We start from the raw sequence: 15,305 nt of genomic DNA on the forward strand, positions 1-15,305 counted from the left end.
CTTGTTCCTGTGTTGAATACATGTCCCAACGGTATTGGTTGGCCTTGTTTGTTTCTGTCCCGTGCTCGTTTGCAATATGAACTAGTTGGTGCCTTGCATATCTGATATGGATATTTGGGTAGCCCGACAACCGGTATTTTGAGTGTTGTACAGGCAACAAATTCATGTTGCTTTGAAGAAGTAAGTGGGTTGGCCTTAGAAAGAATCCAATAGAATGATACTGTTCTTACATGATTCGCACTCTTCAATGAAATAATGAATTTCTATAAAAACTAGTGATGAATGTTGGGGATGTGTTCTAGCTTATGTTTTCCGTACGGACTTTATCTCAATGAAACAAAACTGGAGGAGAGTCTATATGAAGAACACATCCAACGCTGCCCTCACTGAATTCTTTTAACCTCCAATAGAGTAGGTTGTGTAAAGGGCGATCGTATATCTAAAGGTATTGAGCTTGTATTCTTTCTCTATTATCTTCCCACCACCGTTTTGCATTCACCTCCCCGAACTTCTCTCGGCTGCACAAAATCAAGAAGAAAATATTATCAGCTCCTCTAGATACACAATCCACAAATCATATAGATATAATGGATCCAATTTTGACCCGTTCAAATGGCTTATAAGCTTTGGTGACCGAAGAACCACCTAACCCATAGTTGAGTGAGCGTAAATATCGGACCACATGAATAGCTCACACTACGATGATACATGTTAGATTTGATAGAAGTTCATGTGAGAGAAATGAGTCTTCTAACCCCCTTCTCGGAATTGGACAGACGAACGGAGTTGGGAAAACTCTAGAGAAATACTCTCAGTTGGTTCGAACTCTCGACCTTATCATTATTCGTCTTAAACCCAGAAATATAACCAACTAAGCGTCTTAAACCCAAAAATATAACTAAGTTATTGCCATTGGGGAAATGTTTATGATGCGGGCTTTTGACAACTTCACAGAAATTTGTGAACTTCAGTAGAGTAGGTAAATCATACAACTGGTTAAATAGTAAAAAGAAGATACGTATATTTGATGTTTATATACCTGAACCTGACCCGCCGGAGTTCCCTAGTGCCGTCCATTAATTGTCGAATGGTGATGTACACTCCAGGCTCATCTTCCTCCACCCATTCCGACTCCACCTCACTGGCATTGCTTACAGAGACCGAGGCCTCGTCTCTTGATGACGTTGTTGTCCTTGAAGCTTCCATAGAACACTCTCCTCTTGGACCACCAGAAGCATAAGCACTTGTTCCAGCATTGTAGTGGTGGCCTCCACCTCCTTGATCTAGATGATCAGACGGGAAGTACCCTCTACTTCCACTGGGTTTATAGTGGTTCCTTGGCGTCCACTCTTTGTTTAACGATGAAGCCATCGGGCTGTCTCTCGTTGATCCTAGTCTCGAGTAACAAGAATCTCTCGGCTATAAGACGATCAATACAGTTTTGTTAGTTAAGTATAGAGTCGAACCAGTGTGGAGAAGAGAAGTAGAAAACTAGCAGTTACCTCATCCTCTGACTGAGCGTTAAAAGCTTGTCGATTAAATCTTTGGACATTGTAGAGCTCCATAATTCTGTCATAATTCTCTCCCCACCATCGTTGCGCTTGCAACTTATTAAACATATCCCGGCTTCAGATCAAATACCAAAAACATTGTCAACTCCAATAAAGTTTCAATAACAGAAATCTGAACATAATTGTTGAATCCTTTCAAACGATCTCTCTTTTCATATGCATGAAGTGATTGTAGATACCTGAAACGAATTCGTTTTAAATCATTGCCTCCTTGAGGAAGAGATACAAAGGTAATGTGAACGCCTGGTTCGACTTGTGCCATCCACTCCTTAGGCTCATCCTCATCCTCTAGTACAACATCACATGACTCTCTTCCGCCAGGGGTTCGGTCACCACCATATGATCCAGTAAATCTCGGGTCAAATCTTGCACCTGGGTAGTGACTTCCACTTGTAAAATCCCAAGCAGGAGTTGAGCTTGAGCTGTAAGGAACCCCCTCTGAAGCTGCATCGAAATCGGGGTAAGGTCGATGCCCTTTCTTGTAGCTGCTGGAGCCTGCGCAGGGCTTGAACTTCAATGCCATATCTTTAATCTGCACATCATTGAAATCCCGAGATGAGACAGGATAAGAGCAGAGAAGCTATTAGCTATACCTATATTCACACGAATCAAGTTGATGGGACAAGCCAAAGATGCACTTTCAAATGCATCTTAGCAGCATTTCTGTATCAATTCATGTCAAGCCAGACATAATTTGAGCTTGAAACATTATTCTTTGGCATTCAATACTGCAGAAACTCAACCTTCAAAGAGAGACTATACACCTGCCTATACCCATAATATTCACATATTGATTAGGCCATATAGAGGCAGTAGAAAATGCAAACAAGGAAATTGAAAAGCATTTGGAAGATAAATTAATATGGGTACTTTTGAGTGATATCACATGATTTCTTAGGCTAATGCAACATGAAGTATTAAGAGGTAAAGAGGTAGCCAGTATGAGAATTCCCAGTAAAATTCATATATTCATTGCAGCTGCAGTAAAAGGGTAATCTAAGCAAAAGTCAAAGTTCAAACTTCGATGGTCTAAACATTGTCTTGGGAGTAATACAACTCCCAACTTTACTTCATCATCCACTCGAAATGTTTGTTCATCCAAATTAACTATATTAATATGATACTTTTGGATGGTAAATTCCACGTACATTCTGTGAGTCCCCGACACCATTTACTATGAGAATCTTGCGCTTGTTTACCTTCTTTTTTTTTTCCTTTTTTCTTTACTTTTGGAAGACATTGGATCGACCAGAATTCAATGGTAGGCCAGATAAAGGACAATGAGTATCTTTTCTTAAAAATATCACTTGGCTCTCCTACAGATCCCCACTTTTGCTTAATGGGGGAATATTTTGTCACTGTTTTTATCCAATCAAAATTGCATTGTTTTTAAAATCAAACTCATTAAGATGTTGACCTAGAAGAGCACTAGAGAGTGCTTGGAATTTGGGTCCAAGAAAAATAGAACAGATTTAACCATATATATATATATGTTATTGGCTTTAAGCTATAAGCCTATAATTCACTGGGAAAGTGAAAGTTGCATTAGCGAATCCTGTTCCTGAATTCATGGAAATCATTTAATCTTCAAGTGAAACTACATCCTATGATGTCACTCACTATTGTAATGTGTCCTAACTCCTAAGCCAAGCAAGTAGAAACATAGTCAGACATACATGTTTATTGCCTAATGAGCTGAAAACAAAACTCAAATGTACTGTGAAACTATCCTTTAAAATAATAATATATATAGATAGAAAGAACAAAAAAAACACACACATAAGCTTGTCTTTTGAACATTCGGGTCTAAATTAAGGCAGTCAGACTTACATGCACAGAAGTTTCTCGTCTAACGAAATGGTAAGTTCCATCAAAGCTCAATATATGACCACAAGAATATTGCTTTTAGTGGGAGTTAAACTCACGACCTCCCGAGTCCATAAGATTAGGCCCCAGAGAGATTCACGAATTATACTATCACTCAAGTGGTTTAACGTATACATACGTACACACTTGACACTAGCCAATAGGATGGTTCATGCCCACCATCCAAATATGAAGCTTATGATTTTGTTTGTTTTCACAAACAAGGCAAAAAGAGAGCAACTGAAAAGCAAAGTTTGAGGACCAAGAAAGATAGTATCTCCTACGCATAAATACATACATACATAGAGATATATAAATATTAACATCAGTAAAGTATAGGGAGAGAGAGGAACCTGAGTGGTGAGGCTTTTGACGGCTTCTTTAGTCCTGGGAGTGTCAGTGCCACGCTTACCTCCATCTTCTTCTCCTCCGTCCTCTGCCACTTGCTTCGTACAAGCTATGCACGTAAACATGTTCTCTTTCCTTGAATTACCTTTTCACCCTCTACTCACAACTCCTGCAAACAGCAGGAAATTTATTACTATATCATTAAACACTAAATATTCATAGTGTTTATCATGAATTTTATTTATGTAATAGTGCAATGTGTGTGTGTATATATATACATTTATCAAATCAAAAAATGCAAAGAAATTGACTTGCTTTTGAAAAAATATGTGAAGAAGTTGATTGACTCGATGACACACTGAGAATTAGCAGTATAGTAAGTCATGAATCATGGCAGTGATGAGCACCAACTATGATTTTTACAGTTCCCAAGAAAACATTATTTGCATTAAAGAAGTCTACGGTCAAAATTACTATGAGACAAATTATAATGTTATGTTTTTGATTCTCAAGGGATAGTTAAACTTCCTTAGAATCAATCCTTTCTTTTTGTTAGGAAATGGGTTTTCTCGAGAAAGACAAAAAGGAAAAGATAAAGAAACTCGGGATCAGAGAAGATCAGTAAGATAAAGAAATAATAATGAGTCAACAATTGAAAAGGAAATGAAAGCGGTCTCATTATGCAACAAATACAGCTCTGTGTGTCGAGCTGCTTTATTGTACAACAATTAACAAGCAGAGATGAAAGAAAGAAAAATAAAAGGAATCAAAGATTGTGTGTATTAAGACTAAGTTTCTGACAAAAGCACTAATCAATGAATCAACAAAACAGCTTTAAATTCAAAGAAAATATAAACACCCAAGAACCCAAAAAGTAAGTTGTGATGAGAAAATAAAAACAGATGAGAATATAAAAGAAAAGATACTTGATGGACCAATCTGAAAAAGATGAAAGCAATGGTTGAATGGACAAAGAGACAGGAGATGAGGAGAATAATGGGAAAGAAGACTCACATTGATATGTGTTTCCTTGCAAAAATAAAAAAGAAAAAAAGTTCAATTGAATCATTATGATCTGAAAACGACTTACCCAACCCAACCTGTGTGTTCTTCTGCAGCTGCTTCTCTGCTGGGTCTCTCTTAGCTGTCCCCTTTTAATACCTGCAGATTAAAAAATTATCAAAAATAGCTTAAAATCATCCCCAGAAACCACTCCATTCTTTCTGGGTCATATACAATGCAAGCTCATGGTCTCTGTTCCTGTTTGGTTCTTGAGAAAGTGAGGGGAAAAACCAGAGAAAAAATGAGCAAACTCACCTTAATGCATATGAAATAGTTTAATTCATTTCAGACTGATTGCAGCTTTGAAAAATGACAAAAATCCCAAAAATCTTCAAGTAATACCCCTCGAATTTTCCAGGAGAATATCGACTCTTGCAAGAACAACAATATCAAACCCCCTCTGCTTGCTAAATTTATACCCAGAAACGACAAAACTTGTTTCCGGCGACGAACCCGGGTCTGGATCCGGATTACACCAGAAAGTAAATTTGTGGATTCGTGCAGCTCCGGCTCCGGATTTTTTTGTTTCAATAGATACAGACAAGAGAAGAAAAAATACCGATTCAGGTTCCGGTGTTTATATAGAGAAAGTGAGGGGGAGAGGGGACGGCGATTTGACGGCGTTCGTGCGACACCGTTAATTTAACGGACCACTTGAGAGAGTGTAAGCGGAATGACATAAAATGAACGGTCTCGATTTGTGAGGACATGTGGGGCTCACGTGTTGGATAATGAAAGGGAAGGATCTCTTACGTGTATTACAAGTAGGGTACGTGGCGAGAGATGATTGGCTGGACATGCATATTGGGTATGATTTGATCATGACAAGTGAAGAACCATCCCATCACAGGGTACGTAGTTTCTATATGTGAACATATTTGCCTTTCAATGTTATTATTAAATTTGAATTTATAGATAGCAATATAGTTCTCTAAAACAAATTGTTTAATTATATGTTTTCAAGAGATTTAATTATATATTCTCTTGCTTATAAAAAAAAAAGAGATTAAATTAATTATCAACCAACAAGAGATAGATCACTTGATTTAGACTATTCTTAGTAGTGATCATTATACGTTCAAGTCATCTTGACAGGATAAAATTTTGTCACCCTACACCTGAGTGAAGATTCTCGAGCTTAGGGTGGCTATAGGATTGAGAGTTCATCGATATTTGTTCGGTACATATGAGATGGACATGTAATACTTGTTATATTCGCACGCCCTTATTAAATAAAAAACAAAATAATTGAAATAATTATTCACCAAATATCAGCTAATATATTTTGCGATGTATTCGCTCAAAGGCATTAAATTCCATTATTTATATTGCATTATTGCCCCGCGCTGGTTTTGTGTTTTGTACCGTATGCATAAAGGTGTGCAACCACTTGAAAATGAAATTACATGCAAAGCAATTATGTAAAATTTGATCATGGAAATTCATTCCAATATCTTAAAATTGCCAATTATGGTTGTAATTCCTTACATATTGACATCAAACACATTTTACCTATGTCCAACTAATTTTGAATTTACGCCTTACATTTTTTTTTTATTCCATAGCACATCATATAACATTTTCATTTCGAAATTTGATATAGGCCTATGGACCGTCAAAACAGTATGCAGTTGTGCACAAAAATTTATCATCTGACAACAAGGTAAGTTGAGTTATTTAAGGTTGTGCGCGATAACAGGAGTACTACTGATTTGAGTGAAAATCGAATTTCAAGACCTTCTGAATTCATACAATTTAATTCTAGAAATATTCACGACTAGACTATCGCTAAAGTGGTTAATTCACTCCAACACCCATGGAACATCAACTTGTTACTTATTTTCTTTATTGAGTTCAACACTCAAAAAGTATAAAAATAAATAATATTCTTACATCCGCATCACAAGTCTAAAAAAGGTGTTGAATGTTGTATATTATAAAGGTAAACTAGCTAGTAGTGTAGATAAATGATCCATTAATGATTCCAAAGCCAATGGTTGGCAAACCTTTTTCCACTTCTTTCTAGAAAATGTGTTATTTGTCTTAATTAAATCATAACCTTTGTGCAATCTTAATTGCTTACCATTCATATCTATGTGCATGTTTTATATTTGTCAGCATTCAAATGTGTTTGGTTGATAATGACATGGGTACTAGTCATTGAGAATCAAACTCCATGCTTTCCCATACTTTTCATAAGGATAGATATATAAAAGTGTTCAAACACATTAGATTTTGATCCAACTTTTATATATATATATATGGGATTTCCTATGGGCACGAGTTTGATGTATGAGTTTAGAAGGGAACATTTATATATATAAAAAAAGTGTTCGATATTCTCGTGTACTAGGATCAGTAGTTAAAAAATAAATAATAAAAATCAAAGCTAGAATTAATTAAAAAGGAGCATTTCATGTTTGTTTGACCAATATGAAGGCATTGTAGCCAAAGCGACATTGACTTTGCATAAAAGAAAGTGCCAAGTACTTGTATGTTAAATGTTTTATGTTTGTGGGTGTATATGTGTGCATGCCAAGGTGTGGTGGCACGATTAGTAAGTGGAGGTACTGAGGGAATCAAACAGTAGAATCAGTGGTAGAAATCCAAATTGGAGAATTGGAACATGTTAAATCTTGTCAAACCTAACCAAAAGGTACTAGAAGCAGCAAAAAAAAGGCCCCATTCGTTACTCTCTCTAGACTCTGCAGCTGGTTCATTTGTCTCCATCATGTCTCACAGTCTCATCGCCATCTCACTAAGTGTCCATGTACAGTCACATTACATCCATGCATACATATATGTATATATATACATACATATATATAAATGGAGTTCAAAAACACCTTATCTATGGTCAATATTGTTAGGGTTTTGTTGGGCAGAGTTCTATACTCTGCTACATGTTTACTGCCTGCCCACTGTAAATTTGTCAGCGCTGCCACTGTTTACTATTTTTTGCTCTATTTTTGCTCTTTGTGCGTATGTATACATGTATATACATGTGCGAATATACATATATATGTATCTACCCTAATGTGTGAATGTGCTTTGCTTTTCACTTTAACCAAATCCTTTGGTTTGTGTCCTCGGCTTTAAGCAAAGAATGCTTGGAATGAAGGAACAATAAAACAACTCACCATTTCTTACACATATATATAAGCATGCACACACATTCTCTCCCTCTCTCTCTCTAATATGGGTTTGTGCCACGTGGCCAGAGAAGGAGGTGGAAGCTTTTGCTAAAGAAGTTGTTAGTAGATCTTGTTTTAAGCAAGAAAAGCATAGTCAAGAGGTCCAAAGCCATTCCCTCCCTCTCCCTCATTGGTCTACCAATTAATTAAGTTTTTTTTTTTTTTTTGGTTGGTTATTGGGTTGTTAATTCACTTTAATTGCAACTTTTATAATTGTCTTTCACATCTCTCTATGCAATGCAAGGGAAAAATCACTAATTGGGGAAGCCAACTAAGTGTAAATCATAGATGAATAAATCCATGACTAGAATTTGAATCTCTAATCTTTTTAACTATTACATAAAAGCTATACTTGGGGGACTTTCCTCATAAACAATCAAATCTTAACATACCATTCATATTTGCCTCAAAATATAACTTTTTTAGATTCAGAAGTTGAACGGATTTCATTCTTCTTGGGCTGTCGTCGTTGGTATTCAAAGTCTTAAACTCATAAAATGCATCTCTTCTTCGTCGTTGGACTTCATTCTCTTACCCATATGACACTCAACTGGATTATACTAATATGATATGGGATAAATATTAACAGTACAATCTAGGGCAATACTTGGAAATTAAATTCGTTGGTCTAGACTACCTGTGTATTGAGCCATCAAAATTGACTCTTGTTTCTTGGTTTGCTAGAACAATGATTTTTTCCCTTTTGGTCACATCATTGATGCATGACTAAGATTTTACCAGACAGACACTATAAATTAACAAATTGAGAGACGAACGTTTAATTAATGAGTTTTATCTTTGCCAAAGTAGTAAAAAAGAGAGAGCAAAATCAAAGTGGGGATATGAAGAAGCATGAAAGGTATGATGGACAATACACTTGTTTTTCTGTTTTGACCTGAGTAATGATAATTGTTTCTAGTTTGAAAAAGTTTGATTTGTGAAAAGCCCATTCAGCGATGTACTCCTTCCTTGAGCAGATCTTCCAATGTCTCTCACTTCCCAAGTGTTTTTTTTCACCATTTCCAATGCTTGATGATTTTTTTTCTCTTTAGATTTCACCTGTTTCAGAGATTAACACAACTTTTTAAATCAAATCCGTACAATCTTGATCATGTGAGACAAAGCAAAGCAGTATGGAGCCTGGACCGTCTCAACGGCTACTTCTTTTTCTTCTCTGCGTCTTTCAACGTAAAACTGATTTTTAAAAACTCACCATGTCCGACATTAGGAATTTAGGAGAGTCATGCTGGACCCAGACAAGTATATCATGCCTTATTCTGTTCGTGACGAGCTTTAGTAGAAGATCCCATGATGAATACAGTGAAATATTCTAAGAAAATAGAGAGAGAGAATGTCCTACACCGACGAGGGCCCCTACATTAGAATTCACTGTATAGTTTTAATTACAGACGTCTAGTGTATTTTCAAAACATTATGTGGACACATACTGATAAATAGACTAAAATGTGTCTGTAATTAAAACTACAAGGAAACTGCAATTATTTACTTCTATTGCATGGGCCCTTGGCCCTCTCTATACACAATGTGGTTGGGGTGCATGAATGGTCGGTCCTGGATCTTCTTCCAAACAAATTACAGACTTAAATCCCCACGTCTATTCGAGTTTTTATGTCTGGTGCAAAATATAAACATGTCAGTAACTAATAAAAGAAATATGAAAAATGAGAAGAAGCAGCTAAATTTTAATTAGGCAAGGTAGAGAAAAGTGAGGCTACTTTCTGCCAGATCTTCCCCAAAAAGACTGCCAAAAAACAGGCCAATTCTTCTGAGCCTCATTCCAACCCAAGAGTGAGCCTTCTCTCATGGGATCCCAGCTGGAGGACACAATACCATAACTCACACCCAGCAGAGCTGTTCCAAAGAAGAAGAAGGACACTATCAAAGGCACCCATGTAGGAATATCAATCTTTTGAACCGCCTTCAGATAATAAAAGAAAGGGAAGAACAGCAGGCCAATAAATAGTGGAATCCCCACCGACAAACCCATTCTACTTATCATTCTGTTAGTCACTATCTCTGGAATTACGCCTCCATCCCGTTCTTCCATTTCATCATAGTCATCGTCATCAATGCTGGTAGTCCTCGACATCTTTTCCTTTTTGGTTTTCTTAGGAGCTGGTCCAAAGCCTCTTGGACCTTTCAAGCTTGCATACAGAGGTGTCAAGAGCGCCAAGTGAGTTTGATTTTGGTGCAAATCAGCAGGGTAATTTGGCGCAAAACATAAGCAGGGCTTCAAGGTTTTTGGTTTACATTTAGAGAAGCCGGCATTTCTAAGTTTTTCCAAGCAACTGCTGGTGTAGAGGGTCCAACAATTTTGATCCGCATATGGTTGTTCATGTCTGTACTCAATCTGCAACACCTTAGGCGAGTGAGTGCTCAATATTATAAACATCAAAGACATACACATATCAAATCAGTAGATGACATTTTAATAAGAATAAACATTTGAAGTAAGAAGCCAAAATAATTCATAGCTGACATAAGTTGTTTAAGCAAAGAAGTGAACTTCAAATTCTGGTGTAATAAAAGCATCTTGATATTTTCATGGCGTTAAACATTCCTCATCTCTAAGCGACATTTGTTAGAACTATTCTACAAAATTGAAGCTAGTTCTACCTATTTTCCATAAAAGAATGCTAAATTTAGCTTCAAAATCCCAATGGAAATGCAATTCAAGTAGAAGCACCAACACAGTGGTCTAAATAGAAGCTCAAAAGTTCAAACTAAACAATCATATGACATGTCAAGTAGTATCCCTCTATCAGAGCTGAACCTTTTACAAGTCCATTTTCCAAATTAATAGTCTTAAAGATCTGAGCGAATATTTTGTATAAAGATTTGAGCGTTACCAAAAAACCGTACTACACAGGAAAACTAGAATATAATGGATTTCTTGTTTGCTGCAAGGAGAAAGACTGCCCTTTCCAGGATTCGCAAATAAGCTAAGTTGATTCAAATTTCCTAACCAGCATGAATTTTGTTTCTTTTTAAAATTTCTTCTTCATAACATTATAAATCATAATTCACCTTAATATTGATAGAATATTATCCACATACTGCCTCTAATTGCCATACCCAAAGCACTATAGAAAGCTTATAAATGTTTTGTAGGGGATGTTGGTTCCAAACTTCATAATTCTTCCACAAAATCAAGGTCAAGATGATACATTTTCAAACAATTTGAGCATACACAAACGCGTCATACAATCAGACACACAAATAGATATATATATATATATATATATATATAGAGAGAGAGAGAGAGAGAGCAATTTCACCTTGGAAGACGAATGTACTTGATACAGCCTGTAGTGCCATGCTAATGATATTGATGATGAAGATAGCTTCACTATCCCTGCTACTGCAGCCATTCTTGCTTCAAGATAATCACAAGATTCAACAGAGACTAACCTAAAACCCCATGAAAGAGAAGCCACTGGAGGTGACCTGTAGTGCCATCGCAACTGGGAAAGTGATAAGGTTGCAGCTTATGCCTTTGCACCTTCGCAGTTGTAAATGGCGATTTGGATGGGCTGAGACTGGATTTCTAGAACTGATGAGTGATGGCCACACTATTTGGGCCAGGCCGGACTATTTCTTTTGCGGCTCATCTTGCTAAATCGGCCCATTTTGCTAAATCGGGCAAATCCGTTCCAATTCAGCCCGACTCCAATATTTTGGATCACAATTCACAAGATCCATCGCCCACTTGAGGACAAACTTCGGATTGTTGATCGCGGCAATTGACTGTAATCTACGAGTCTCCTTGGATACTTGTCCCAAATCTAACATCTACGCCAAAATCCCACATATTAGGTGTCGCTCTTGCTGATGGATCTGTGCTAATGCCGTCTTCAGCATAACGTAGTTTTCAAGATCCGTCTCCGTTGTGGTCTGTTGTCTTGCTTGGAAGCCTTATCTACCAGTTACGCTGAGAAAGCCTCACTTCTCCCATGCAGCAAACGCTTCAAGTTCGTCTCTCTATCTCTCTGTATATTGTAGTTTGTGATAACCTTGAATGGTAATTTCTCATCGGCCCAACACAAAACTCTTGAGGAAAAAGAAGTTTGTAGTCTGGCTGCATTTTGGGCTTTATGCCTCATTAAAGTGGTGCTTAGGCCCAGAGAAATTGGGCTCATATATTGGGCCTTATGATCTCTTTGGGCCTACATATCCTGTAAGTTTGGGCTGAAGGCCCATTTATATTGGGCTTTTAGTCTGGTTGTCTATGACTCTATAGTCTATAAGAGTTTAGCCTCACGAGCTTAGGCTTACAGAAATTGGGCCTGTGATCTGTTTCCACACTAGATTTTGCTCACACCATGTGGCCTTTCAAGCCCATTAGATTTTGCTTGATTCTTTAGGCTATTCCAGTTTATTTTAGTCCACAGAAGATGCGCCTAACTAAGACAGAGACGTTCCATCAGGGAAATAGAGTTCGGCTTTAGTTGGATATGGCAAGTCTTGTTGAATTGTCTTGGTCTTTTTTTAAAAACCTTCACTGGAATGTTCATTCATCATTGCATGATTTTGAGATATATATATATATATATATATGAGCATTGAATTTACAATGTGAAGATGGGAACCCATCACCATCTCTGGAGGTTTCATTTGCCTGCAGCTTGGCATTTTATTTTGATTAGTGCTTATTTAGCAGATCATGTGAAAGCAAGTTGCTGCCTTTTTTAATCCCAACCACTTGATACTCATTAAAATTTCAATAATTTTGACTGACATATGCATATTGTCGCACTTGCCTTGTCACCATCTATCTATGTCAACTTTTTTTTTTTTTTTTTCATAATCAGGAGTTCAGGACTTCGCTTCACGTACTGCATAGAATTGATCCATGGTTCAAAGGTATAAAATCATGTAAATGTTAATTTGATGGCTAGTTCAGCATGCACATATGTATGATGATTTTCTTCTATGAATGCTTAATGAGAAACGCGGACTAAAACACTGCATTTCTCTCTTGCATTATTATAGCCCCCCCACCCCCCCCTCCCCCTTTTGCTTGTCTTTGCATGTGGTGGGTTCTCATCACCAGATGCTACTTGTAATGTTGTTGACTTGGTCAGAGTGCAAAATGGGAATCAATGACCTGCGGAGTCATCCCATGCGGGCACCATTCGGGGAAGATTCATTTGCCAATCTGTCTGTCTTTGTTGGACGAGTTTTGCTGCTTTTGTTTTATACTATTTATTTATTTAATTATTTGCAAATGTGCCAATTAATTAATAAGAGCAATCACAATCATGGTTTTTTGCTGGAGCATAGGTGATGTTTAAGGATTTGTGTTTTATTGATGTGATTGTATTGGTAAATATGTTTTGTTGATGTGGTTAGGGCAACAAAATGTATTGGTACAATAATATAAATACGCTGACTTATTTTTGTGTAATAGAGATAAAGACCCATTATTGATTTAAAGATAAAAATGTAAGTGTGTGTGAGATGTGGGCCTCATTTTGAATGAGCATTTGATATGCAATCCTGCTAAATAGCCCAATGAAATTGGTCCCAATTCTTCCCAATCTCATGTGGCATGCCACATCATCAATCCACATAAGCATTTCACTCCTATTTAAGCACTACATATCACTTTCTCTTTGTTCTACCTTCCATTTTCTCTCTCTTCTCTTTGTTCTCTCTCACTCTCACGGATACCACCCATCAACACCAACCAGAGCTCTCTCGTCCGGCCATCAATTGGACCTGTCGATCCATCAAACAAAAGCGTCCGACCCCCACGATCATTCTTTGACCCTCTATCCCACCCATTGTCGCTTGTATCATCGGAAAAAAGAACCCAAAGAACAGAGGTCATCGCGGCACAAATCACGTCGATCCGACCACCTCCAACGACGTCTTCGGCAACTGATCCCATATTTGGACTCCACACGTCGAGGGGCACCTTACCCACACATTTTTCAGTCGAAAAGCTACCGAACTCTAGCGACCCTAGCAAAATACATTGTTCACAAAAACAATGTAATTTGTCGTGCACGAGCATCCAACCACCTCCAATGTCGTCTCCGGTCATCTGCACCTCCAACAATGTCTCTGGCCATCTCCAACAACAATGTAATTTTTTTTCTTGCTTTTTTTTGCATATTTTGGAAGATACACTATGGAAAATAATGTAGCACTGTGTTTGACAACTATTTGAATGAATATGCATAATGTAGCTACCTTGTTATTCTTTGCTAGTTTATGCTTTACATTTTCTCCATCTTATATATGTCTATTCTGGAAATGACATTGTTTTTGATCAATTTAGCTATTTACATTGTTCTGAAAATTTGACAATTTACACTGTGCTGGAAATTTGATAATTTATATTGTGCTAAAAATTTGACAATTTACATTGCTGAAAATTACATTGTTTTGATAAATTTGGCAATTCAAATTATTATGGAAATTATATTGTTTTGATAAATTTGACAATTTATTGGCAAAAAAACAATGTAATCGCAACGTTTGTGTGCAACAAAAACAATGTAATCGAATTTTGTATGCAAAAAAACAATGTGCATAAAAGCATATGAGAGAATATCGAGATAAAAGAAGGAGATTTGATTTTCAAAATTTGAATAAAAGAGAAGTGGAGAGAGAAGAGGGAAACTTAAAATTTCAAAATGTGTTTCATCCATGTAAGCATGCTTTCCATATCAATAAGTTTAAATGGCAATGTCACATGGAATTGGGAAGATTTGGGACAAAAAGTGTTGAGACAAATAACATTTTCCTTTGACATGATCATTTTAGAAAAGTTCTTGTACTTTCAAAAAAATTTAAGTAAGTCATGCACAATTTTTTGAATTAAACAAACTCCTCTACTTTTCATTTTAGATTTTGGATGAGCATTTGATACCAATTTTTTGTTAAAAAACGCTCATGTGACGAAGAATATATATGACATGACTTTCATTTTAAGAAAATATAAATGGGGAGAATGTGAGATAATTTGATTGACAGGGGCGGCCTTGGGGTGGGACGACATGGGCGGTCGCCCCAGACCCCCAAATCTCTGGGGCCTCAAATTTTTGAAAAAAATATTGATTTTATATTAATCTAAATACAAAAAATCAATTAAAAACTAACAATTCTCCACATATTTCAACTACAAAAGTTATAAATTTTTTTTTTATTGATTTTAAAATAAATAAAAAAGAAAACATGTGCCTCTTTTCTAGAGCTCGCCCGGGGCCCTTGTAAACTCAGGTACGTCACTGTT

The 15,305-nt window shown here is 36.8% G+C and overlaps 2 protein-coding genes across 2 annotated transcripts; both read right to left on the reverse strand.

Annotated features, from left to right (window-relative positions):
• Positions 1–171: 171 nt before the first annotated feature.
• LOC119992981 (protein BREVIS RADIX-like) lies at positions 172–5,378 on the reverse strand. Its single transcript, XM_038839841.1, has 7 exons — positions 5,103–5,378; positions 4,876–4,946; positions 3,791–3,954; positions 1,751–2,103; positions 1,503–1,626; positions 1,040–1,419; positions 172–518 (listed from the first exon to the last, which is right to left on the reverse strand). The coding sequence occupies exons 3-7, from the start codon at positions 3,908–3,910 to the stop codon at positions 440–442; spliced, it is 1,056 nt and encodes a 351-aa protein (XP_038695769.1). The 5' UTR covers positions 3,911–3,954; positions 4,876–4,946; positions 5,103–5,378; the 3' UTR covers positions 172–439.
• Positions 5,379–9,352: 3,974 nt separating this feature from the next.
• On the reverse strand, positions 9,353–11,694 carry LOC119993628 (protein PAM68, chloroplastic-like). The gene is made up of 3 exons (XM_038840830.1): positions 11,341–11,694; positions 9,778–10,412; positions 9,353–9,674 (listed from the first exon to the last, which is right to left on the reverse strand). The coding sequence occupies exons 1-3, from the start codon at positions 11,431–11,433 to the stop codon at positions 9,635–9,637; spliced, it is 768 nt and encodes a 255-aa protein (XP_038696758.1). The 5' UTR covers positions 11,434–11,694; the 3' UTR covers positions 9,353–9,634.
• Positions 11,695–15,305: the final 3,611 nt, after the last annotated feature.

This window comes from Tripterygium wilfordii, chromosome 23 (assembly GCF_013401445.1).
Source record: "Tripterygium wilfordii isolate XIE 37 chromosome 23, ASM1340144v1, whole genome shotgun sequence".
Taxonomy (NCBI): domain Eukaryota; kingdom Viridiplantae; phylum Streptophyta; class Magnoliopsida; order Celastrales; family Celastraceae; genus Tripterygium; species Tripterygium wilfordii.

Bases quoted from the DNA above. Each gene is read 5' to 3' on its own strand.
- LOC119992981 (XM_038839841.1), bottom strand. From the start codon at position 3,910: ATGTTTACGTGCATAGCTTGTACGAAGCAAGTGGCAGAGGACGGAGGA. The intron at 1,627-1,750 runs GTATCTACAATC...TTTGATCTGAAG, and splicing joins TTAAAACGAATTCGTTTCAG to CCGGGATATGTTTAATAAGT. The intron at 1,420-1,502 runs GTAACTGCTAGT...ATCGTCTTATAG, and splicing joins ACGCTCAGTCAGAGGATGAG to CCGAGAGATTCTTGTTACTC.
- LOC119993628 (XM_038840830.1), bottom strand. From the start codon at position 11,433: ATGGCTGCAGTAGCAGGGATAGTGAAGCTATCTTCATCATCAATATCA. The intron at 10,413-11,340 runs GTGAAATTGCTC...AAGGTGTTGCAG, and splicing joins AAGTACATTCGTCTTCCAAG to ATTGAGTACAGACATGAACA. The intron at 9,675-9,777 runs GTAGCCTCACTT...ATTTTGCACCAG, and splicing joins TGGGGAAGATCTGGCAGAAA to ACATAAAAACTCGAATAGAC.